We start from the raw sequence: 26,034 nt of genomic DNA, 5'->3' as shown, positions 1-26,034 counted from the left end.
AGATGTAAGGGATTAACCTTGCTTTTTTAGTGAAATTTTGCAAAGTTAGATGTTACGAACAATTTCAAATTGAAAGTTAATGCGAAAATGTGAAAAAATCAAATGTTTCTGGAAAATTGCAGATTGTAAGGGGTTTCTTGCTTTTTGAATAAGATTGGGAAAAATTAGATGTTCATGAAAAAAATTCAAATTGTAAGGGGTTCACCTTGCATTTCTTTTTAGCAAAATAGGACACAATCAGATGATTCTGGAAAATTGCAGATTGTTAGGGCTTAACCTTGTATTTCTAGCAAAATTGGGCAAAAAGAAATGTTTATGAAAAAATTTAAATTGTAAGAGGTGTACCTTGTATATTTAGTAAAATTTGACAAAATCAGATTGGTATGAAAAATCTAAAATGGTAAGGGGTTAACCTTGCTTTTTTAGCAAAATTGGGCAAAATGAGATTTTTATGAAAAATTTCAAATTGTAAGGGGTTAACCTTTGCCAAATTAGGGCAAAATCAGGTGTTTATGAAAAAATTGCAGATTGAAAGGGGTTAACCTTGCAATTTTCTAGAAACTTCTGATTTTGCCCTAATTTGGCAAGGTTAATTCCTTACATCGGATTTTTCATACAAATCTGATTTAGCCCAATTTTGCTAAAAATGCAAGGTTAACCTATTACAATCTGAATATTTCAATAAACACCTGATTTTGCCCTATTTTGCTAAAAAATGCAAGGTTAACCCCTAACAATTCGAAAAGCAAGGTTAACCACCCACATCTGAAATTTTTCAGAAAGATCTCATTTTGCCCAATTTTGCTAAAAATGCCAAGTTAGCCCCATTCAATTCTGCAAATTTCAAGAAACATCTGGTTTTCCCAATTTCGCTTAAAAAATGCAGGGTTAACCCCTTACAATTTGAATTTTTCATAAACATCCAACTTTGCCAAATTTCACTATAAAAATTAACCTTTTATAAACATTTCTTTTTGCCCAATTTTGCAAAAAATGTGAGGTTAAGCCCTTACAATCTGCAATTTTTGAGAAACATCTGATTTTGCCCTAGTTTGGTTAATCCATTACGATTTTATTTTTTTATTTAAATTTGATTTGGTCCAATTTTGCTAAAAATGCAAGGTTAACCCTTTACAATCTGAACTTTTCCAGAAACCTGTGATTTTACCCTATTTTGCTAAAAAAAATGCAAAGTTAACCCCTTACAATCTGAAATTTTCCATAAACACCTGATTTTGCCCTATTTTGCTAAAAAATCAATGGTTAATCCCTTACAATTTGAAATGTTTCATAAACATCTAATTTTGCCAAATTTCACTAAAAAAAGTAAGGTTAATTCCTTACATCGGATTTTTTTTCAGAAACATCTGATTTTGCCCAATTTTGCTAAAAATGCAAGGTTAACCCCTTTCAATTTGCAATTTTCTAGAAACTTCTGGTTTTGCCCTAATTTAGCAAAGGTTAACCCCTTACAATTTTTGATTTTTCTTACAAATCTGATTTAGCCCAATTTTGCTAAAAATGCAAGGTTAACCCCTTTTAATCTGCAATTTTTTCATAAACACCTGATTTTGCACTAATTTGGCAAAGGTTAACCCATTACAATTTGAAATTTTTCATAAAAATATCATTTTGCCAAATTTTGCTAAAATGCAAGGTTAACCCCTGGCCTTTCAATCTGCAATTTTCTAGAAACTTCTGGTTTTGCCCTAATTTGGCAAAGGTTAACCCCTTACAATTTTTGATTTTTCATACAAATCTGATTTAGCCCAATTTTGCTAAAAATGCAAGGTTAACCCCTTACAATTTGAAATTTTTCAGAAACATCTCATTTTGCCCAATTTTGCTAAAAATGCAAGGTTCACCCCTTACAATTCGAGATTTTACATAAAAATCTGATATTGCCCAGTTTTGCTAAAAATGCCGCGTTAACCCCATACAATTCTGCAATTTTCCAGAAAGATCTGATTTTTCCCAATTTCGTTAAAAAAAATGCAGGGTTAACCCCTTACAATTTGAAATTTTTCATAAAGTTGAACATCCAACTTTGCCAAAGTAAAAGCAAAGTTAACCCCTTTCAATCTGCTATTTTCCAGAAACATCTGATTTTGCCCTAATTTGCTAAAAAATGCAAGGTTAACCCCTAAAAGTTCGAAAAGCAAGGTTAACCCCTGACAATTTGAAATTTTTCATAAACATTTAAATTTTTCCAATTGTACTAAAAAAGCAAGGTTAACCCCTTACAATTTGAAATTTGTCATACACACCTTATTTTGCCAAATTTCACTAAAAAAGCAAGGTTAACCCCTTACAATCTGAAATTTTCCAGAAAGATCTGATTTAGCCCAATTTTGATAAAAATGCAAGGTTAACCCATTACAATCTGAATTTTTTTCATAAACACCTGATTTCGCCCTATTTTGCTAAAAAATGCAAGGTTAACCCCTAAAAATTCGAAAAGCAAGGTTAACCCCTGACAATTTGAAATTTTTCATAAACATTTAAATTTTTCCAAGTGTACTAAAAAAGCAAGGTTAACCCCTTACAATTTGAAATTTTTCATACACATCTTATTTTGCCAAATTTCACTAAAAAAGCAAGATTAACCCCTTACAATCTGAAATTTTCCAGACAGATCTGATTTTGCCCAATTTCGCTAAAATATGTAAGGTTCACCCCTTACAATTTGAAATGTTTCATAAACATCTAACCCCATACAATCTGCAATTTTCCAGGAAGTATAAAAGATAGAGGGTAAAAAAAAATCAAAAAGTTATGTGCTAGTCAAGCTTTCAGGGATCGGTCTGAGCCATAACAATGCCCCAGCCGATCCCTTAGTTCTCTTCCGGGGTCTCGGCGTCCCCGACCAATACACACTTCCTTCCCTATCCATCCATATAACCCCGGAGGGCCAGGCACCATGTAAAAGCAAAGAGCTAAGGGAGGAACAGGGCGGCCCCTAAGCCCTGATCCTCCGAGTGGACCACATGCCCTGAACCTGTACGAAGGCGCCAACCTGGAACTCGCGGACAGTACCAGCAGCAGTGCTTACCGATTAAGCTAAGGTACTGTTGGTACTTTACGACGGGAAATTAAATCTCTTATAGTAAATGATTGAACTCATACGTTAAAAACCAAAAAGACACCAGCGGGATTCGAACCCGGGACCCCGCTAACCGTGGACGACGAATCGTAACCACTCGGCCATCTCGTTACCTTAGAATTTTCCTTAAACTGAGAAAAGTTGTCTTTATAGGTGAGCAAACGCGCCAGAAAGATTACTGGGTCCATTTGCTTTACCTTAATGGGTAAAAACAAGTCGATATAATCAGCCCAGCGTGTTTGGTTTGTTAGGATGCATAACACAGCCTAATGTGCAAAACAGTCGTGTGCTAGGCGGATCATTACGCAACAATGAACACCGCAATTGTGTATTTTCAAAAGGCAGACGCGTAGATTTCTACTCTTTGTATCTGGGCACATATAGATTCTCAGTGACCTCCCTCTTCAGCTATTTCGACTTTCTTAAAAAGAAAAATAGAGACCGTCAGCGAATCTCGGGGAGTTGAAATAAGGATCGTCCCCTCGATAGACCTCAGACTCAGTAAAGTTCAACATTGGGCTCTTTTTCAACAGCTGTTTTTGCGGAAACTTTACATCTGGATTTTTTTAGAAGCATCTGATTTTGCCCAATTTTAGTAAAATATGCTCCAAATTTTGCTAAAAAAGCAAGGTTAACCCCTTACAATCTGCAATTTTCCAGAAACATTTGATTTTTTTCCATTTTCGCTTTAAAAAAAATGCGAGTTTAACCCCTTTCAATTTGAAATTTTTCGTAACATCTAACTTTGCAAAATTTCACTAAAAAAGCAAGGTTAATCCCTTACATCTGAAATTTTTCGGAAACATCTGATTTTGCCCAATTTCGCTAAAATATGCAATGTTCACCCCTTACAATTGGAAATGTTTCATAAACATCTAACCCCATACAATCTGCAATTTTCCAGAAACATCTGATTTTTCCCGATTTTGCTAAAAAAAATGCAAGGTTAACCCCTTACAATTTGATTTTTTTCATAACATCTAATTTTGCTCAATTTTACATCAGCTTATGCTAACAAATTATCAGGTAACTGGATCATTAAACGGGACAGGTGCACATCGGCCTTGGAGCTCAGACCATGTGTCATGCACTCCTCAATGCATAGATGATGCACACAACACTATGGGTGGTACAGGCACAGCTGGGGGTACTGTCCAAACAATGATGAACGCATTGCGTATGCTTAAAGAATTACCCACAACTCCGGTTTTTACCGTTTAGGTCTGACTCTAATCACGTTACGCGATCCCCTGACGTCTCATACACTGACTTTAGGCAAAATAGTCAGACTTTCGCGGTCTAGTAACCAGACTTTGACTCTTAACGAAACATCGAACGAAAAGGGAAACATCAAATGCATATTGCAAAAGATCGAATGCAAACATACCGATGAAACATCGAATACAAATAGCTCGAAATGTCAAACATATGTGTAAAACATTGCTCACATATTTGAGAATATCGCAAATATATTGTAAATCAACACACACAATTGTATCGAAAAACATCGCACATTTAAAGCAAAAAATCGAACATAATATTGAAAACATCGCACATATATATCGTCAAAAACATCGCACATATAAATTGAAAATCGCATATAAATGTAAAACATCGCAGTTCGCTCACATATATTGAAAATCGCACATATATTGTAAAACATCGCACAAATATATTAAACATCGCGCAAATAATGAAAAACATCGCACACTTATACTGAACATCGCACATAAATGTAAAAGATAACAAACACATATTGAACATCCAACATATATATTGCAAAATATTGAATATTGCAACGTTTGACACGCCATAAATTAATACTAAAATATAGCTTTAAATTATTCAATTACAACTATGGAGATATGTTTCAATTGTAATATCAAATGTAACTGCAGCGTGAGGTCACTGTAGTCTTTGTTCGAGACACTACTTGTTGATTTATTGATACAAGATGATAGAGGGCGCCATTGTAAAGTGATGCGATGCAAGTAGGTCCACGATAGGGGAGGGTAAATTATTGGAACAAAACTTACTCGACTAAACCATTTGGCTTAGTCCATCTCAACCAGACATTTTTTTCCTTGAGCATGAAAAAGAAATAAATAAATCTAAAACAAAAGAAGAAAAAGTTTTTTTGGGGGGGTCCAATTTTTTTTGATTGTAAATTGAAGACAATTTTGCGAATTTGATATTAATATAACATTACCCACAAAAGAAAGTCACAAGATTGTTTATCTGATGTGACTTTTTCTGTTATCTCATTCAACTTTGTTCGAGATGACGAAAGCATTTTTGTTGTTGTACAGCTGCAACGATAATTGGACGATGGGCAAGCCATAGTGGCATGCCCCGAATTTCCCCACGCAGTGTTGCCAAACCTCTTTGTTTTTCACTGGCTGGTCCAGATTTTCTTTTTAAAAACTGCCTTAAACATATTTTTGTAATTGTCTTAAAAAAAAAAAATTCTACGGAAACCCTCTGTATTGTAATTGTTGTATTTCGGTAATTGTTTTTTATCTTTGTATTTAGCGCTTTGAGGCATTATGGCAATTTGGCGCTTCCTAAGTATCTTTTTATTATTATTATTATTTGTTGAAAAGCTTCAGATTCATTCAGTTAAACACTGGTACTTTACTTTAATAATGCTTGTTGGATATTTGGAACAGTGTCATAAAAAAAACCCCGTTGGTGTCTGGAAATTGGGCACAATTTAAATCGACCGAGTGTTAATGGTCCCTATAACGCCAAGTGAGCAAAAATTAAGCATTTCTTTAATGTTGACAAATTCTAAATCTAATAAACAATTATCACCTCTACTCCAAATATTCAACAACATATGTTTGCCACAAAATTATTTTCTTATTTTTGGGCGCATGTGATAAAAGAAAAATCGGTGCGCACATTAACATTAGAAAATTGCGTCCAAGTGAATAACCTTTAAGTATACAGTGTGTATACACTGAGTATACAGTGTTTATAGAAAAAAACCACCTAAAATTAATTTACATCACCCCCCCCCCCCGAAGCAAAATTCCATCTTATGAAAACAAAATTCTCTCTTAACTTTGTAACGGGCTGATAAACTCATTATACGAATGGGAAAGTTTAGAGCTTGATAAAGTTTCAGTTGTAAACTGTGAATTCTGAGGTAAAAGTTTTTGTTTACAGCAAGGCACTAGAGACGAAACACAAAAGGGCCGCGCCACACCGGGGACCACACACATAGCAGGGGTTATCATCCTATGGGGACGGGGGCACGGCGAGTGTGGGGGTGTGGGGTGGGGTGGGGGGGTGGATGTTACAGTGGAAGTGCGCCCAATTTCTCCGTGCTCAAAGGTAGACTTTTTTTTTTTTTTTTTTTAAATAAAATAGTCAGGGGGGGGGGGGGGATGGACACCATCTTTCAATGGGGGTGCCGTTCAAAAACGAATTCATGGTCATTGTCAGACAATAGGTATCGCTTTACGCGTTCCACGCGCACGGTACGGGACGTAATCACGAAAAACAGGGTTTTCGCAAAAACAAAATGTAAATGTTAAAAAAGGCACTTTAATATTAATCATGGTTTCGTGATTTTTTTTTCTTCAGATTGCCACGTATCCAAGGGGGGGGGGGGGGACGACGGGGGGCCGGGGGACGACCGGGGCGACGATTTTTTTTTTTATGCCCCCCCCCCCCACTCCCGTATTTTTAGCTACGCCGCTGCAGTAGGGACAACAATATACTATTTCCCTCACTTATGATCAGACTTATTTATATAAGTTCTTGTTTGTTTATATAAGTATAGCCTCTTCATGGAAAATGTACCCATGGCAACGACATACGCACAGCTTCGGGGAAAACTTGGGATTTCCCCTTTGATTGTTTCGTTTTGCGCATGATCAGTGCAGCGCCACCCAAATTATTTGAAATACCATCGCATCAACGCAAACCACGGACTATATCCGTGCGTAAACCAAGGTGAATATCGGTAAAATTCTACGAAGCTAGCCAAGACACTTAATATTATCATTAATAGCTGGAAGCTGCATGAGGCTGTCATTATGCAGGCATTTGGGTGTCGATCGCGAGCATTTATGATGTTCGTAAGTATAGTTTTTGCCTTGTAATATCTGTTTCTTTTATGTCAAATTTGTTCTGAATTTTCGTTGTACAGCGTGACCGTGTCCGTGCATGGAGCTAGGAACACAGTTTCCTAAGTGTGCAGTGGGGTCAACACACACACGTACGGTTCGCGCAGCAATACCGAGGCCGCACATCACGCACTATAGTGTGGCTATAGCGTATCATTCCTTCCTCATCCCCTATAATTATGGACATGATGGAGGCTGCAACTGATTTATGAAAGTATTTCCTAACAAAATTGGAAATGTTTCTCAGTCCCAGATTCGTGTCTTATCATCATTTTTGCTACAACCCAATGATAAAATTTTGCAATGAATGACCTTCATTATGAAGAAAAAAGTGGCATCAGGTTGCAACGTTCTTCCCTCTTTTTTTTTTTTAAACATGGGTCTTAATTGTGGAAAAAATGTTGCAACCTGACGCCACTTCAGCGGTTGTGTAAGGAGTCAAGAATTTTTTTCTAAGTATTTCCTAACAAAATTTGAAATGTTTTTCAGTCCCAGATATGATGTCTTATCATCATTTTTGCAATGCATATGACTGACCTTTATTGAGATGATATATGAAGAAAAAAGTGGCGTCAGGTTGCAAATTTTTTTCCATAATAGTTGCCATTATTATCGCTATAAATAATGGCGACCATTATTATCGCTATTAATAATGGCGACAGTAATTAAGACACATGTCTGTTAAAAGAGAGTCGGTGTTTACACTACAGCTCTGTTCGTAGGGCTGCAAGGACTAATCACAACAGTAGACTGCATGTGTTTTTACACCCTCTGATTTTCATTAAAGGGACACTGGGTCCTGGAACAGCCCAATTGGGCTACAAAACGCATTTTCAATGAGATGATGTTGAACATTTAAAAGTAGGATATAAACATCCACACAACTATCCTTTAAAAACTGGGCGTTTTTGTGTTATTCCTGTATTATGCATGCGAAAACGAATTTAGGGGTCCACTTTTGCGACCCCATAAATTTGAGCTGTTTGGGTGCTAGTTGTGATTTCATTCGTAAAGTGTTCGCCTTTTGCGGACGTTGAAGAAACCATATTTTTTTTCCATTGGTGATTGGTCCCCGCTGTTCCCGAGACACACAACGTGTATATCGTACAATGAGAACGACACGAAAAACGTATTCGTACTCCGTCGTGTCCGATGTAAATAACTGGTTTTTTTTTTTACTTTTCTCTGGAACGGTAAGACATTAGGTTGGTTTCCTTTCAACCAGATGTTTGAGATAGGCTCATTATTAAAGTAAACAATCCAAAACATGATATTTTTGGGGATTTCAGGACCTATAGTGCCCCTTTAATTATATTATAATAATAAGTAGAAAATGAGATTGCCTAATGTGATTTATGTCTTTTTGTAAATTATTCAGAGCTTTTCTTGTGCGTGTCATGTACACATTATGTGGTTTTTTCATTTGCTCTGTGCCATCCTCCATTTGTAGTTTAAGGTTGATGCCATGTTGCCATGGTAACTTGTCTCCTGAAATGACATTGTTATTGTAGTGCCACAGTACATACGTAGTCTGTTGGCCTACAGTCTATCCATGAAATGCTAGCCTTGCCTGAAGGAATATCATTCACTTATCAAAAACATTCCTAGAATTTTCTTCAGGGAATCTCGTGCTTGTTTTTTTTTACTGTACAGGTTGAAAGGCCGCCAGCAACATGCACTACCAAGGGCAGGAACCCACTGATTTTACTTAAATCAAATTAAGTGCCAGACGTGCAGTTCATCGATAACATCAAGCGCTTCCGAGATCCAGATTTTTGGATGATTTTTGTCAACTAAAAATCAGCAGATGAGCTGATGATGACATCACAAATACACTGCTTATTCCAGTTCAACAGTTTGTGGATTGAGCAATCGGTGAAGTTGAGGAAATAAGCCAATGTGTTATCTGTGCTCATCAAATCTAATTGGGAACTACATGTACTATCGATCATGAGCTTGTCGATGACGAGACATTCGCTGGACGTCATGGGTGCTGCGTGGTGTATCTCGAATGTTATTTTTTACTGGACGTCCTTGTGCGTAATTCTTTGCACATGTCGTGTTAGTGCTGTGCAGCACTGTTTGAAGAACTCTACAGATGGGAACAGAAATTGCACATTAAACGGTACCTGCACAGGCTTCCCGAAACTACCCACATTCCCAGGTAACATTTCTCACTATATCTCCTGTGTTTGTCTGTTGCCTAATAATATTTAAGACCAAAAATTCTTAATTTCAGATGATTTTTGAAGAATTGGAGTAGGTATAATTTGTAAGTCATAATGCAGTCATCACATATAATTTAATGCTACCTTAAGCGGGCTGTTCAAATAATTTAGTAATCGATTACTGGAAACTGCGTTTGACCGAATATTCGGATTTCCAAACGGCCAGTTGCAACTGTGTTCTGTGCCGGTAAAAAGTTGCACAGAGAGTGCGCCACTTGTTATCTACGATCATATGGAAGTGTCTGCGTGTTGTCAAGGGGTATAAGGTAGTAACTGAAAATTTTTGGTTCTTTTTCCTCATTCCCCCCCCCAAAAAAAAAAATTAGGGTAGGGGCTGTCAAAATAGGGTAGGTAGGGTAAGGCCAAAAAAAAAAAATTCGGTCTCTGGTCAGACCAAAGTTCCGGAATTGACGCGGCCACGCAGCTTTTTTTTTTTTTTTTCTTCAAGCTTGGATTGTACAGACAAGGTGGGGTACTATTTTGCTTTTTGGGTGTCCTCATGTACATTGGTGTCCTCCATAATTTGCCTTGGTGCTTTCGATCATTTGCCTTGGTGCAATTTCCCATTCCTTGGTGCTCTTTGGTAAAAAAAAATTGAGGAGGTGCGGAAATAGAGGGCGCTGTTGGAGCTACCGTGGAACATTTTGGAGAAAAAAAAAGATCGACGCGCATGATTAAAATCGACGCGCGCGCTGACCAGAGACCGACTTATTTTTTTTTTGGCCTTATCGTGCGCACCTTTATGAACAATCTGAACAGCTACTTCCAAGATTTGAATTTTGGGGTTGGGTTTCTTTGTTTCACGGTTATCCGGGTACCCGGTATTTTTTTTCAGTTGAGTACCCGGTTCCTGTACCACCCGTAAATGCACACCCTAATTTTAGCCAAAGGTTTGCTGTCAAAACATTCTTTATCGAATAAAATCCGCTGTACAAAATAAAAATGTCTGGTGTTTAATAGATTCTGAAGTCTGTGTTTAAAGGGAATGTACAACATTTGCTTTTGCTGCAATTTTCAGAAATAATTGGATTTGGAGGATTAGTATGTTATAGAAAATATTTTTAAACTGACTTACTTCACGTTTTGTGCTTGTAGATGCTAGAAAAACCGAGAAAACCTTTCATATTCTTGTAGTCTGGCTCCCTGACCCCACTTAAGATGAAACGGAGAATTTATAGACATTGGGGGAATTGTAAGTTCAGAGAATCAGTCTAGCAGGCTTGTACATGTACCCCTTCACAGGTGTGTAATCAATTGCAAAGAGAAGTCAGAATAACTAAATATGAAAAAGTAGGAACAGTTTTTGAAAAAAGCCAGTTTTCTCCAACGCTGGTCGGCTGACCAGCGTTGGAAAAATACAGTTTTTCTTGAAAATGACAGCACACCAGGAGCTACGGTTTTAAAGGATGCTTTAGACTGTCATTCCCTAACAATTCAGTAAGGTATTTCGTGATAATTTGATCATTCTGTTCTGTGATGTTTGCAAATTGTTGTATCTTCCCTTTAACCATCAATATTTGTCTATTGTGTACAGATGTGAGGCTGTGGCCTATAAACACCACACGATTAATTGAGCTGGTCGAACCCTGCTTACCGGATATTAGTAAGTTCCTTTTTTGTCTTTTTTGTTTTGTTTTTGTTTTTCTGTTTGCCGGATTTAAGAGGTGTGTTTTGCTGTTAATGCATGCTTTTAAGAAACTTTTGAGGCCAACGTAAATTTTGTTTTCAATTTTTTGTCTTTTCAAAATGGTAGATTTTAATAAATGATCCAAATCATTTTTCTTAAATTTTAGAGTACAGAAAACCTTTAAACTTCAACAAGGTTTTTTTTTTTTTAAGTTTTAGACAATAAAATTACTTTTCTACAAAAGGGACTTGCGTTTCAGATATTGTGTTACAAGTCGAATTTGACTTCACATTTTGTGGGAGAAAACCCCCCAGAAGTTTCAGAAATTTGTGTTGGCTTTAATGGTTGTTCATGGTTTGAATCGTGAGGTTTGATGGCATTGTGTGTTCCCGTGGCAACATTTTGACCACACCCATCATTGTTGCAACATATCCATTGTTGATGCATGCGTTAACGAATTAGAGAAAATGTATTCACGTCACATACACGTAAAACACATTGCCACTTTTTAATCAAGCACATTGCATGGGGACCACAAATCTACACACAAAAAAAATAGTGATTTTTTTTCTGGAAACGTTGTCCACGGCACAATTTGGTAAAATTAATTTTAGTATTAAAACTGGTACAATATGGAAGCTTGGCCTTGCTAAATGCAAATCAAATGTGAAGCACATTTGTCAAGCAACTATCCGCCAACCACAAAAAAAAATTAAAATAGCATTGTTTAATATTGCTTCATTTTTGTTAATACGCAGGGCTAGTATTTGTGTTTGTCGTCGTACCGTATTGACTATGCATTCCCTTTTGCCATGATTGCAAACTGGTCTAGCTGCAAAAATATAACTTTGAAGTCTAACTAAAAATACAAGAATTGCATGGAACTATTTGTACCATGTCATTCTACTCGCACCAGATCTTTCAGATGTGTACCTCTTTCAACAGGATTTGCCATTTAAATTCCAAATGTGTTCATGGCTGGATTTTGTTGGCATTAGCAGGATTAGGCCAAAAAAAAAAAGCCGGTCTCCGGTTTCTGGTATGCGCAATCGTCGCCGTAGCCATGCGCGTCGGCAAAAAGAAAAAGTTTTTTTTTCAATGAAAGATGATGTCTCAAAACTGCCAAACTCACTGGTTTGACTGGAATCCTGCTGCTGCACAATTTTAACGTGTTTTTAGATTGGGTTATGGTCGAGAATAAGCTTTATGTGGCCTCTCTGGACTCCCATGTATTTGCACTAAGTTTAGTCGAGGACCATTTGCAGTCATCAGCTGACATTTGAAGGAAAAAAATCAGGTAAAAAAAAAAAAAAAAGCTGCGTTGCCGCACCACTTTTTGGGCAAGCTCCATACCAGAAACCAGAGACTTTTTTTTTTGGCCTTAGTATGTTGGATCTTTATTATTGTATATTTGTACACATGTATTTTTTTTCTAGTATTGATTATTTTCAAATGATAACACTTATAGTTATCCCCATAATTAATGTAAGCATCTTAAAGGTTAAAATAGCTAGTCAGGTCATCCAAGAATTTTTCTGATGTATTTATTTATGTTTATTTATTTGAAGTGGCTCTTTTTACAGAAGCTGTAATTTGTAGTTATGGGATGGCAACATAACATTACAAATGTATGTGAGGTTTCAAATTCCTTTCGTCCTTAGCAGAAAAGAACAAATTGACCTTTTGAAAGCTAGAGGAGCTGGGATCAAATCCTGGAGACAATTTCCCAAAATATATATTTTTTTTGGTTACTTTTATTGCTTATAAAATCCTACTTTTTATTGAAGTAGAACTTATTTTCTTTGTGATTCATGGCACAGAAGGATTTCTTTTGTTTTAAAAGGGGTAAAGTTCAAGAACAACAATAAGGTTGACAAATGACAGGTGTGCACAAATTGTGTCGACTTCCGTAAAACTAGCAAGAGCATTAAAGTTGGTGTATGTAAAAGCTTTTTGGGTGTGGCACCTTAAAAATAGATTTTCAAATTGAATTGATAATTTTCTGGCATTACATTAGTTATGAGCTTTCCCATGAGACATTGAATGGAAAAATGGGCCATGACAAGTAAGGCCAAAAAAAAGTCCCCGGTTTCTGGTATGGAGCTTGCCCTAAAAGTGGTGCGGTGACGCGGCTTTTTTTTTTTTTACCGTTTTTTTTCTTCAAATGTCGGCTGACGACTGCAAATGGTGCCCGACTAAACTTAGTGCAAATATATCGGAGTCCAGAGAGGCCACATAAAGCTTATACTCGATCGTAACCCCATCTAAAATTTAACATGTTAAAATTGTGCAGCAGCAGGATTCCTGTCAAACCAGTGAGTTTGGCGGATTTGAGACATCATCTTTCATTGAAAAAAACAAAACTTTTTCATTTTGGTGACGCGCATGGCTACGGCGACGCGTGCTTATAAATACCAGAAACCGGAGACTTTTTCTTTGGCCTAATCAATTAATTTCAATTTTTGAATTAAGAGCAGGATGCTCCTTATTCCTTCTGAAGCCAGTATGACCTACCGGTAGTGTGCGCATGCACTTTTGCGCAGTTTATGAATAATAATTTCAACAGCTGTACAGCTTAACTGTACGTAATGTGCACATGTACGTATACACAGTGCGTATACACAGTGTCGTGCCGTAAAACAAAACTTGGAAAACAACATGTTTGCGATCCAGTGAGAGGAAAAGTAGCAGAGATTCTGATAGAACGTAGGAGTGTAGTCAAGCCAGGCCGGCCTGGCTGCACGTAGGCCTTCTATGATCACGGAGCAGTGTCGCGAACCTAGGATTGGCAAACCAGACGAATGTATACACAAACGTGTGGTTCCCAAAATTAACATACATGTACATTGTACATAATGTATGAGCTGATACGTCACTAGATATGAATATAGCATTTCTCTCAAAACTTTCTAAACTGGAGCGCACCATTTAAAAGCACTTGTTAAAACTGTATAGGCCTGCAAAAACAAACAAGCACATTTATTTGTTGCAGGACATTATAGGCCCTATTCTTTTAAATTTCGTTCGGAAAAGAAAATCGAAATTTTGAAAAACTATGCATTATATACCAACTTTAATATATTTATTTTGGAAATTAGGGTTAACCGTAATTTGCAGTTGTGCATGTTGGGTGGGGGAGAGGTGTAGGTCTAGCTATCATGAAAATATAAAAGCGCTTAATTCTGACACATTGGTGCGGTTGTTTGCTGTATTGTACTGGATTTCTCTATCACCTTCACGTTCAATCCAAATAACCAAGATGCCCAGGGCATTGTTGTGCCTGCATAATGTACATGTATGGTTGCCATGACAACAAGGCTTGTTCCTAAGTCATTACTGCACATGGCCAGCAGCTGCTCATGAATAATGAGGTAGAGTACCGTAACACGCAGATGTGCGAAGGAAGTGCGTGTGCTGAATTGTATTACATGTATAGCCAACCTTCTTTTTTTTTTTAAATAATGCTCTTTTGCTGGAAAAAAATTGCTGGGAAATAATTTTGTGCACAATTTGAACCATCACAATTAGTGCCTTCATTTTAAAATTGACAAACTATAAAGTATGAATTTAATTTTATTTCTTGTGTTTTATACATTGACCTTTTTATTAACCCTAGGCATTTTTGCTAGGATGCAACCTCAATCCTGCAAAATCCTCCAACTGTTTGCCTCCATTTAAAAATTGCATACAGCCTCAATCCTGCAAAATCCTCCAACTGCCTGCATGTAAAAATTGAATACAGCCCTATTCTTTCAAAGTCATCCCTTATTTCTTGAATGTGGTCCTTGGAGGGGTGACCACGTACTGCCTCAATCCTGCAAAATCCTCCGGCAATCACTGTCAATATGTTGAGGCAGAGCCAGTGACATCCTGGAGCAGAGTGGAGGATTTCAAGTATAATCTGGGCCTGAATTTATGCACGGCTGAGCATTTTTTTCTGCACAAGGTACGGTCTAAGACCTTGACACAGTGCTTCCTCCAAAATCAGCCACACGTTTTGCCATATAGCCTCAATCCTTTGAAATCCTTCACTTATTCAAGGAGGATTAAGGAGAACTTTTGGGAAGGTTAGGGTTAATAAAATGTACGTGTATGAATCAGATTCCATTAATTTATCACTGTGAATTTGAAAATAGAATGAACATCACTTACATAGGCCTACATGTTTTGCCCATTCATTGGCATATCTGAAACTGTAAAAATAATCATTCTTTTGTCTAAAACAAAGAGATTTTAGACAAATGCAGTATTGCCTAAAAAGGAAGTCGCAGGCCATTAAACATTTGGAAGAGAAAATAATTATCAGTTCCGTATAAAACCACAGGTTTATTCTATTTATGATACCAATCAAGCTACAAATGTTCGCATCCTGCAGTAGCCTAGTGCAGATCAAATTTTGTTTTGAAGTGTCTAAAAATATTTTTTTGCTGTGGGGGGTACATGTATATGGTTTCGATGTCTTTTGTGCTCTGTGTAAATTGATTTTTCAAAGGAAAAATATGTGTCACCTACGATGCAAAAAAAAATGAATGATAAAGGTACTTTAGGCCAAAAAAAAAGTCTCTGGTTTCTGGTTTGGAGCTTGCCTAAAAAGTGGTGCGGCGACGCGGCTTTTTTTTTTTTTACCGTTTTTTTTTCCTTCAAATGTCGGCTGATGACTGCAAATGGTGCCCGACTAAATCACTTAGTGCAAATATTATGGGAGACCAGAGAGGCCACATAAAGCTTATTCTCGATCATAACCCCATCTAAAAACACATTAAAATTGTGCAGCAGCAGGATTCCAGTCAAACCAGTGAGTTTGGCGGTTTTGAGACATTTATTGAAAAAAAACTTTTTCATTTTGCCGACGCGCATGGCTACGGCGACGTGCGCACATACCAGAAACCGGAGACTTTTTTTTGTGGCCTTATTGGACTCTGCTCCTATTTGCGCTTCTTTATGTAAACTATGAACCAAACTCAAGTGCTTCAAATCATTTGTATTCTGTTTTATTGTTGCGATCACATGATATGTGCTATCAGAACCGCATTGTGTTGTTGTCAATAAGTAGTCATGGTGACATGTATACACAAACATACGGACCGTCTCACTTTGGAATATGGCATGAAATTAATGTTATACGTACGTGTACATGTTATAGGATAATTCTGTTGAAGATGTACATGTACGTATATAACCATAGAAATGGTGATGCAGTAATTGCTGTTATTAATTTTTACCAACTGCATGATGTTCTACTGTAGAATCTCTATACTGTCTGGTCCAAATCATTCAATCCAAACCAACTTTTGCGAGTACGCATGGTGGTGATTAATTTTAGTTAACATAAATGTTTCAGTTTAGTAGACAAGAATGAGATTGAGTGATCTTAATTTTATGGCAAATCAGAGGGTCCGAGGGTTGCCGGAGACGCCATAGCAACTTAAGGTCCATGATGTATGTTTGTGTTTGCCTAAAGACACCCCTAACATACCTTGTTTTATACTTTTATTGGTAAAAACACCTTTATGGTAAAACCTCAGGGAATTTCCAGATTTCAAAAATTACGGGAAGATCGTTCAAAATCCTGAAATTATGAAAAATCCAGTCAAAAATCCTGAAATCAGGAAAAGTGTGATTTTAGAAGGAACTCTCGGATCTTTATTCCTCCTGTTTTTCAGTTGTTTTTTTTGTGTGGAGCCATTTGGAATTTAATGGCAAATCTCCAGCAATTTGAAGAGGAAAGATTTACAAGTGGTTTGCATATCGTATTAGTTTTTGTTTTGACATTCATGCATTCCATCGAGACTGCAGTCAACATGCTGAATGTGATTACTCAAAATTGCCAAAAATCGCTGTCAGTAACATCTTGTAAATTGTGATTCAGTGTCATATCCCGATGCTGTTGCATTTCGCCAAAGACTATAGCGTTTATTTAAATTGCCTAAATACAGTCACGACCACGGAGCAGCCTTCGACGGCAGAATCCACTACCGGTACGTCATCAGTCACAGGTACTGACATTACTACCGATTCTAATACAGTCAAAGGTGAGAGGTCAAAGGTTACACTTCCCAATTTAAGTCCTTTTCATGTCGGACCCAATACTACGTCTATCCAGAAAATTACCAATTTTTTTTTTTTCCTGGCTACAAGTTTTGGCGGATACAGGGTGATATGTTCAGGGCCGGATTATCCAATAGGCACATGTGTATCGAAGCACTGTGCCTAGGGCCTATGAAAAATTTGGGGCCCACGCAAAATTTGAGGGCCTACAAAAATACCAGTGTGCCATAAAACACACATGCCCACACAGACACGTTTGTTTATGGTGTAAATCAAGGATTTTCTATTGTTCCTCTTCCTTTTCCTTTTTTGTTTATACTCTGTAACTTTTTTGCAACAGCACTCATTGGTTTTGTACACGTTTTCTAATCAATGTCATCCTCGATTTGGTTCCTGCATGTCCTTAATTCATCGATGATGTTGCAGTTGTGTGTCTTCGATTTACACCATAAACAAATGCACAAATCAACGCAGACACGAGAAAAGTTTTAGCATATCTCTGAATGAGTTTCCGATTTTGGAAAAGCTTCAAACTAATACATAGCTGACCAAGAACCCTAATACGTATTACATTTAACTGTTAACGAAGCAAGCAAACCCAATACATGTACATTGTACAGGCTTTAGCTACCAGTTTGGCGTGGCTTGCTTAGCTTATTAGCATTTAGCTTGAATGGCAGGCTCCAGCGCTTACCATAGCTGTGAAATTGGTGCCGGATACGAGCCATGGGAAGAGAAGGGCTTAAGGAACACTGGTGCCTAGGGTCTATGGAACACTTAATACAGCCCATTATGTATGACATTGACCTGTGCTAAAAATTCTCCACAGATGCAGATAAACAGAAAAAAATTCATGAATGAGTTATAATAATAATAATAATATAGTGCTTATACAGCGCTTTATATACCAAAGGTCTCAAAGCCCTTCACAATTACCCCTGTTCATCAGGCAATATGATATCAAGTTGTCAATAGCACTGTTACACAATAGCCCCCCCCCCCAAAAAAAAATGGTTATTGCAAGTTTTAACACGGTAGCATGAAAAACGTTGCGAGTGCAAGAAATATGCATCTAAATTTGGATCACTCACGTCATGGTCCCTATTGTATGCAAGTTAATTCCCTGTAACCATGGTAACTACTAATTGCTAACGATAACGATACTACATGTACTCTGTAATTGCACAGGTTCAGCTATGTTTTATTTCAGATTCTAAGCACCCTTTTCTGTTTATAACATTCTGAAATTTCTCATGCAGGCATGACGATGCTATTTAATTTAGCAACAAAACAATTGAAACATCTGGAATTATTGGATGGAAACGAAAATGTTTGGCCTTATACTGAACAGGAAATGTGAGTCAGGGCTAAAAACAAAGGAGAAAAAAAATGTACTGAAAAGCAGCTGACCAAATAACAAACTGCTATGTACTAACATTACATGAAATGTGTGCAGATTTCACAACTTCGACTGGGACCATAACCTACAGCACAACCCCGGGCAATACACAGGGCACACCCCAGGGGACACCCCAGGGCAATACACAGGGCAGACCCCTGACAACCGAGAAAGACTCCGCTACTGTCACGTCCAGTAAGACCTTTTTATTACATGTTGCAAGTGTTGCAATTGTCCGAAAAGTACCGTTTGGTATTTAAAAACGGAAGAAAAAACCTGGCAGCAATTTAAGTTAATATATTGTTGCATTGACTTAGTGCACTTGTGTAGCAGAAACTTTCTTGTAGTTGTACTTTTCTTCAACACGCAAAGAGAAAATCTACATTTGCTTTGACTACCGTATATTGTTTATCAATTTTTCAGTATGCAATCACTTTTCTGAACTGTTCCATTTGCAATCAATACTTTCTTGCTAAAAACACATGCTATGCAGCAAAATCCTCGTAGTACTTTTGTGGGGTTTTCCAACACAAGAAAGAACATCTACTTGCACTGTTGTGTAGTGCTCTGCTCTCAATTCATCAGTGACTTTTCTCGAATTTTCCCTTTCAAATCAGGGTTCTTGCTAATTTTGCATTGTGAATGCCCATTGTTTCAATTAATGGCAGCCACCACCCAAGATCTAAACACTGACGAAGTTAGGACCGCCACCCCACCCGTGGCCACCACTATAGGTGGTATTCTGGTCACGCCCTTGACCACGCCCTCGACCCCGCCCATTACCACATCATTTGAAGTCCGATGTAAGTGGAAGGTGCATGTCTTCATGTGACAGCTTCATGTATATATTGGTTCCTCCGCCATGACATTCATATTTTCCACAGACTCTCTCAACCCAGAATTTTTTTTCCCCAAATCCTCCATCCTCTCTCTAAATCACCCAGCCCTCTCTTATTTTTCTACAAAATACCTTAAACACCCCCCCCCAAAAAAAAATTAAAATGTCCCTCCCACTTTGCACATCGGTTCCGCCCCTATTATTTACCACATACCCTCTTTGCCCTGAAAAATGTCCTATTGAACCGAAACTGGTTGGTGTTTAAGTTTCTAAGTGCTGGTAGTGTAAAATAATTGGTAGCTCACTTTAACGATCATTAGGGAAGTACAATGGTTTCATTTCTGGTACATGCCGGTGTGCCCTTTGGCCTGTATCCTGCTATCAATGTTGTTTAAGTTTTGTGATATGCATCTACGTTATATTTCCTCGTTATATATCTGGGTCATTCTATAAATTTAGAGTCCACTTTTTTTCCTGTCCCTGTTACATCCGACATCCATGTCCTAATCATTCCGATGCACTCCCTAGCCTCCAAGAGTGATTATGAATAGCAAACTACCTACCCAACAAGTAAATAATCATTTGAAGCCAATTTTAATGATAGGGCCTACTTGAATGGCAAATGGCAAAGTGCCAAGTTAAAAGGCACATCAGAAATGTCACACTTTGGACCCTAAATTTACAGAACGACCCAACTGTTATGGCTCTCACTGTAGTTTCTGATTGTGATGTTAATGTACATTATCTTTTCCTTTTCTCTTTCGTTTCCTCATAAATTGGAGCATCACACGCCCACATTTTTCTGGCAAAGAGAGTCATGTCTATATGCCAACATTGCTTCTGAATTATTTCGCAGATACCACTTCCTCATTTGAATCACTTTTGCAGTCAGCGCACTTCAGTTCCTTGTCTATAAGTGTTACTTTTGTTCGGCTTCCACAGCAAAAATAGAATATGAAGGAGAATATGGTTAAACTCAGTTTAGTGCATAGAAGAGTGAAAAACAAGAAGGATATACATTGAAAAACATGAAATTTATCAGGATACAGAATTCAAAGTTAGTTTCAAACACCGGAGATTTACAAATGAATGGAAAAAAACCCAATCGGGTTATATATTTAGTGTTTTAGGAAACCTTGATACTTGAGAAAAAGGCAATTCCAGCGTTACAGACATTACAAATTATAGACAATATTTTCTACCTCAGGAGCTCAGTGAATAAACCACAAAATGTATCTTTCAAATCTTATGTACATCCACCATAACATAAAGCCTAGTTTCCATATCGACGTACGAAATGCAAAGTGAAGCACAAACAGGACCCAAACTGCAACACTGCCATGTGGAAACATTTCATCCTGAAGTGTCGCCGACAACTCAGACAGACGCAAACTACCTGGCAGACGACTGGCCGACTGTTCCGCGTACTGTCTGCGCAGTCTGCGTAAGCTTAAGGTCGCTGTGGAAACCAGGCTTAACCCTAACGTACCGGTACCTAAATCCATCAAAATCCACATCCCTGTTTTGAAGGATTTTGGTGGAATCAGTTGGGGCATTTTGATGGATTCAGGACAGTAAGCCTAGCAGTACTGCAGGATTTTGATGGATTCAGGATACCTCCATATTGAGCAGTTGGGGGCTTTGATGGATTCAGGATCTCACTGATTTACTCCTGGCTAACTGGTGGATTCTGATGGACTCACTTGCCACCAACATTTTCTTTGCATGGCAAAATTGGTGGATTTTGGCAGATTCAGGATACTTTCTAGTAAAAATACCCACGGGGTTAGGGTTAATGGTCAAGGAGATTACAGACTAGAAATTTTGGATCATTCCTCTGAATAATTAATTAGATATTCATGGTTAAGCTCTGTCAGGGCCATTAAATTTCATAAAAAAAAAAAAATTATAACGTCCATGACATATCCAATTAACCATGATTAATCTACTGAGCTCCCAAAAGTACAAAACCAAAGAAATGTCTGATTTGTAATGTCTGTGGCACTGGAATTACCCAAAAGTGAAACGGGCACGAATTATACTCGCATACTAGGAAGTTAGCCATATCGGTTTCAGTGAAAATGCTCATGGTTAACAATTTGTTAATATGATCCAAAATTTGTTATGTTTAAAGGATGCTGCTTTACCACATCCCACACACAAACATTCTGAAACAAAATGCTTCTCGCATTCTGGCACACGAAGCTGCTGTACGTGTAACACAACCACACAAAGAACTTCCTATATTGACTTCCATTCACATTAAAGTAGCGGACACCGCGAAAGAAATGCAATCCTTACAAAGTTGCCGCACATGTTTACACATGTTTACAAAAGACGTTTGCCAAGAAACTCTTGTTTACTTATTCTACAACTTGATCTGAATTAGAATGACCCCATTGCAACTTGGATTTAGTTACGTTTATTCAAAAGCATTGCTATTGGTTGGGGAGGTAGGGCAGGTTGGAGTTCGACACCGCCCAATTGTTCTTTCTTGTCCGCAAAATTGTATTGCTGTCAACAAAATGTGGAGGCATGAACTGTACGTTCCAAGAATTATTTATCAGACTGTGTTTCATCTTTGGTGAGATGATATCCCACGACTGGAAAAATTCAGAACTTTTTTTTCCATGGGAAATGGCATGACAACATTTCTGGTACATACACTCAACCCAAAAAGAAAGTCCCCCAATACTTTTTTGTCAACTCAAAAACTACTAATCAGTACAGGAATTCCTCAGCAATCCAGCTACTCTTTATTTGGGCCAAAACAGTGATAAGGTGTACGAAATTATGCAATTTATGACAAAAGATACCAAAAATAAGTTGCACTTTTGTATACGTGCAAGTTCAGTGTGAGCATTTCGTGACAAAATTGAGACAAAATGTTCACACTCAACACTAAACTTTTCGTCTTCCAACAAAAATTCTTTAAAAATAATTTCAAATGTTGTTGGTTATCGTTTTACCCTTTCCTTTACTGAACCTCGAAGAACATGAAAAGTATGCAGTAAAGGAAAAGGTGAAAAGATAACCAACAAATTTTGAAATTAATTTTAGGAAATTTGTGTTGGAGGATTGCGTTAGAGAGGAAATGTTCACACTCAACTTGCACGTATACAAAAAGTGCATTGCTTTTTTGGTATCATTTTTCATAAATTGCATAATTTTGTAGACTTCATCGCTATTTTGTGCAAAACAAAGAGTATGGCTGGATTGCTAAGGAATTTCTGTACTGATCAGTCGTTATTTGAGCGAGAGGAGCCCAGTAGTTTTTGAGTTAGACAAACAAGTATTAGGGGGGACTTTCTTCTTTCGGGTTGAGTGTATGTGTAGTTGCTGCCTCTTGTGGTCTGTTGGAAAATTGTGATAATGCTGAACGCATACATGTACAAATTGTCATAGCTACATTGTTCATAGGCCTGCGTTTAAGAAAAATATTGTCAATGTACAGTGGAATATGAGCTTAAAGCTTGCTTTAATATGCACCATGCATCCCTACCCACGTACCATCTCAATCCCACCATATATTACTTACATGTGGCTTTCATTGGTTCTATTTGTTTGTGTTTTTACCATTTTTAGATCGAAAGCTTTTAAAATGTCTGTCGGTCACTGTTTTCATGGATAGAACTAGAAAAGAATTGCTTGCTCAAAAAAACAGTTGCATAAATTTGTAACCTGCTAATGGATATTCATTACATGCAAATCAGCCACAGCCACTCATCAGCCAATAAACAGCACGGCCTCATTGTGGCCGCATAATTTGACCACTGAAGTGGTTGCTTCTTCGCCTGCCGCATCACCAACAAATGCTTCATCAACTTCAGAAAATGGCAGCCTCCCAGGAGGTAGGAAATCGAGTTGACAAACTTGAATGTGGTGAAGTTGTGGATGTTTTTTGTGAAACTGTATCTTTATCATATCAGCAGATTGTGTCGAGAGCAAGTCTCATTCAGGTCCCAACTCATTGATCTTAAACATTACAAGAAACATGAAGAGTATATAAACGATATTGTTCCATTTTGTGCCATTCAGAAGTATTGCTGTGTGTTTCATTTTTTGCATATTTCATCAAATGTTAATCATGAACGAGCATGATTTTATTTTAGGAATATGAAGTTCAAAATCATCACTTGTGTCCTCAAAATTCTGTCTATTGCTCAGGTAAACCATCTAAATCTCTACAGGATTTTCATCTAAAGTCCCAAGTCAAGTCAAGTCCCCAAATAAAAATCAAGTCCCCACTAAAGATCAAGTCCCAAATCAAGTTAAGATAAAGTCCCCAAGTCAAGTCAAGATAAAGTCCCAAAATAAAGATCAAGTCCCAAGTCAAGTCAAGAAAAAGTCTCCAAAAAAAGATAAGTCCCACAAGTTAAGTCAAGATAAAGTCCCAAGTCAAGTCAAGATGAAGTCCCCAAATAAAGATCAAGTCCCAAGTCAAGTCAAGATAAAGTCCCCCCAAAAAGATCAAGTCCCAAGTCAAGTCAAGATAAAGTCCTCAAGTAAAGACCGTGTCCAATGTCAAGTCAAGAAAAAGTCCCCGAATAAAGATCAAGTCCCAAATCAAGTCAAGATAAAGTCCCCAAGTCAAGTCAAGATAAAGTCCCAAAATAAAGATCAAGTCCCAAGTCAAGTCGAGATAAAGTCCCCAAGTCAAGTCAAGATAAAGTCTCCAAATAAAGATCAAGTCCCAGGTCAAGTCAAGATAAAGTCCCAAAATGCAGATCAAGTCCAAAGTCAAGTCGAGAAAAACGTCCAAATGAAGACGAGTCTCGGGTCAAGTTTCAATCAAGTCTTGTCGCAAGTCCCAACAATTGGCTACATGTATTATGCTAAAGACTAGCATTTTTGTTAATCGCCTAAATGTTAATACTTAACAGTTACTGAGCAGCCTGCAGCCTCTGTAGAGACAACGGTGAGCTCATCACCCCTCACAGATACTGGCAAAACTGCCAGTTCTGTCACAGATACTGGCAAAACTGCCAGTTCTGTCACAGGTACTGATACTGGCAAAACTGCCAGTTCTGTCCCAGATACAGATACTGGCAAAACTGCCAGTTCTGTCACAGATACTGATACTGGCACAGGTGAGAGGTCGAAGTTTATACTTCTGACCACACTCCATTTTGGCTTGCTGTAATCATGGCATCTCATGCATGTCATCCCCCCCCCCCAAAAAAAATACCTGAATTCATGAATATCACCATGGACATGATCTTGGCTACATGTACATTTAGGTGACCAACATGCAAAGTTTGAGACCACCCCGTTTCTTTCAGGGTGAGGGTGTTTTTCGGTGAGGTGATTCCTTGAAGCGCTCTGGAAATGAGGGAAAACCTTGAAAATCATTTGCTATTTTTCCAGTCGGGGAAAACTTGGGGAATTAGGGGGAAAGCAAGTCAGGGAAAACTCAGGGAATTTGTGCATCTTGTGCCAAGTTGTTTGAGGAAAGGATGGCTATAAGGGGAGAAGGGAGGACATCGCTTGTAGACAAGTTGCCCGTGTGTAATCAGTATCTTAGTTGCTTTGCTGCAACCACCTCGTGACTTGCCAGGAAACTTAAAGTGAAAATAGTTCTCACAGGACGTTGGAAATTTCTTGGGGAAATATCAGGGACAATTTAGGTAATGTTGTTTTTATTTATTTTACAGTGCTGGGAATTGTTTAGGGAAATCCTCACGACAAAATTGGTGGCTACTGTGGTTTTCCCTCGTATTCCGTTTGCAAATTTGTGGTGATGAAAATCCATATTATCCACATGCATTGGATGGTCACCTGAAAACATGTACATAATTTGGTCATGTAGCCCATCAACTGAAGATGAGAACTTGTATAGGGGAAATTCCATGGTAACTCATACATTTAGAAGGGATGTTCCTTCAACTTTGTACCGTTTTACCTTGTAAATTTATATTTAGGGCGGATTGTTCTCGCAGAAGATCCCTTGAAATTAAGGAACTAAGGCCCCCCCAAAAGTCTCCGGTTTCTGGTATGGAGCTTGCCCAAAAAGTGGTGCAGTGACGCAGCTTTTTTTTTTTTTACTGTTTTTTCCTTCTTCAGTCAGCTGATGACTGCAAATGGTGCCCGACTAAACTAAGTGCAAATGTATGGGAGTCCAGTGAGGCCACATAAAGCTTATACTCGATCGTAACCCCATCTAAAAACACGTTAAAATTGTGCAGCATCAGGATTCCAGTCAAACCAGTGAGTTTGGTGATTTTGAGACATCATCTTTCATTGAAAAAAAACTTTTTCATTTTGCCGACGTGCATGGCTGCGGCGACGCGCGCGCATACCAGAAACCAGAGCCTTTTTTTTTTCTCCGAAACTACAAAAAAGACAAAAAAATATAGTTCTGTCGGTCTGGCAATAAGTTTTTTATCGGTAATACGTTACACAAAAATGAACATATGGTAAACAATTTATACGTACCTTGCATTTCAAAATTTCCTAATGCTGTGGACTGTTGGCAAAATCTTTCAGTGCCCTTACATCATTAGGGTTAAAGTCATATGCTGCCATAACAATTATTAAAAACAACAAAAATCTAGAGGGATGTATTTCTTGTTACGGTAACTCATGCTACAGTTTGTCCACTCTTCTTTGGTACACAAGATAAAACATAATTACAATTTCACAAGAAAATTATAAT

At 37.8% G+C, this 26,034-nt stretch overlaps 1 protein-coding gene across 7 annotated transcripts in view; it reads left to right on the top strand.

The window, feature by feature from the left end:
- Positions 1-6,994: 6,994 nt before the first annotated feature.
- LOC119723109 (mucin-2-like) overlaps positions 6,995-26,034 on the top strand; it is a 35,568-nt gene continuing 16,528 nt past the window's right edge. For 2 of the 7 annotated variants that reach the window (XM_038193639.1, XM_038193641.1), the window contains exons 1-5: positions 6,995-7,191; positions 8,893-9,403; positions 11,002-11,070; positions 17,031-17,126; positions 24,263-24,469. In XM_038193639.1, the coding sequence (XP_038049567.1) occupies positions 9,190-9,403; positions 11,002-11,070; positions 17,031-17,126; positions 24,263-24,469 (586 nt within the window). In that variant the 5' untranslated portion in view covers positions 6,995-7,191; positions 8,893-9,189. Of the gene's footprint in view, positions 7,192-8,892; positions 9,404-11,001; positions 11,071-17,030; positions 17,127-18,598; positions 18,737-24,262; positions 24,470-26,034 lie in introns of all 7 variants that reach the window. The other 5 variants (XM_038193642.1, XM_038193640.1, XM_038193643.1 and 2 more) reach the window with 5 other exon arrangements.

This window comes from Patiria miniata, unplaced genomic scaffold (assembly GCF_015706575.1).
Source record: "Patiria miniata isolate m_02_andy unplaced genomic scaffold, ASM1570657v1 HiC_scaffold_16, whole genome shotgun sequence".
Lineage (NCBI taxonomy): Eukaryota > Metazoa > Echinodermata > Asteroidea > Valvatida > Asterinidae > Patiria > Patiria miniata.
This window is presented reverse-complemented; position numbering and strand designations above follow the sequence as displayed.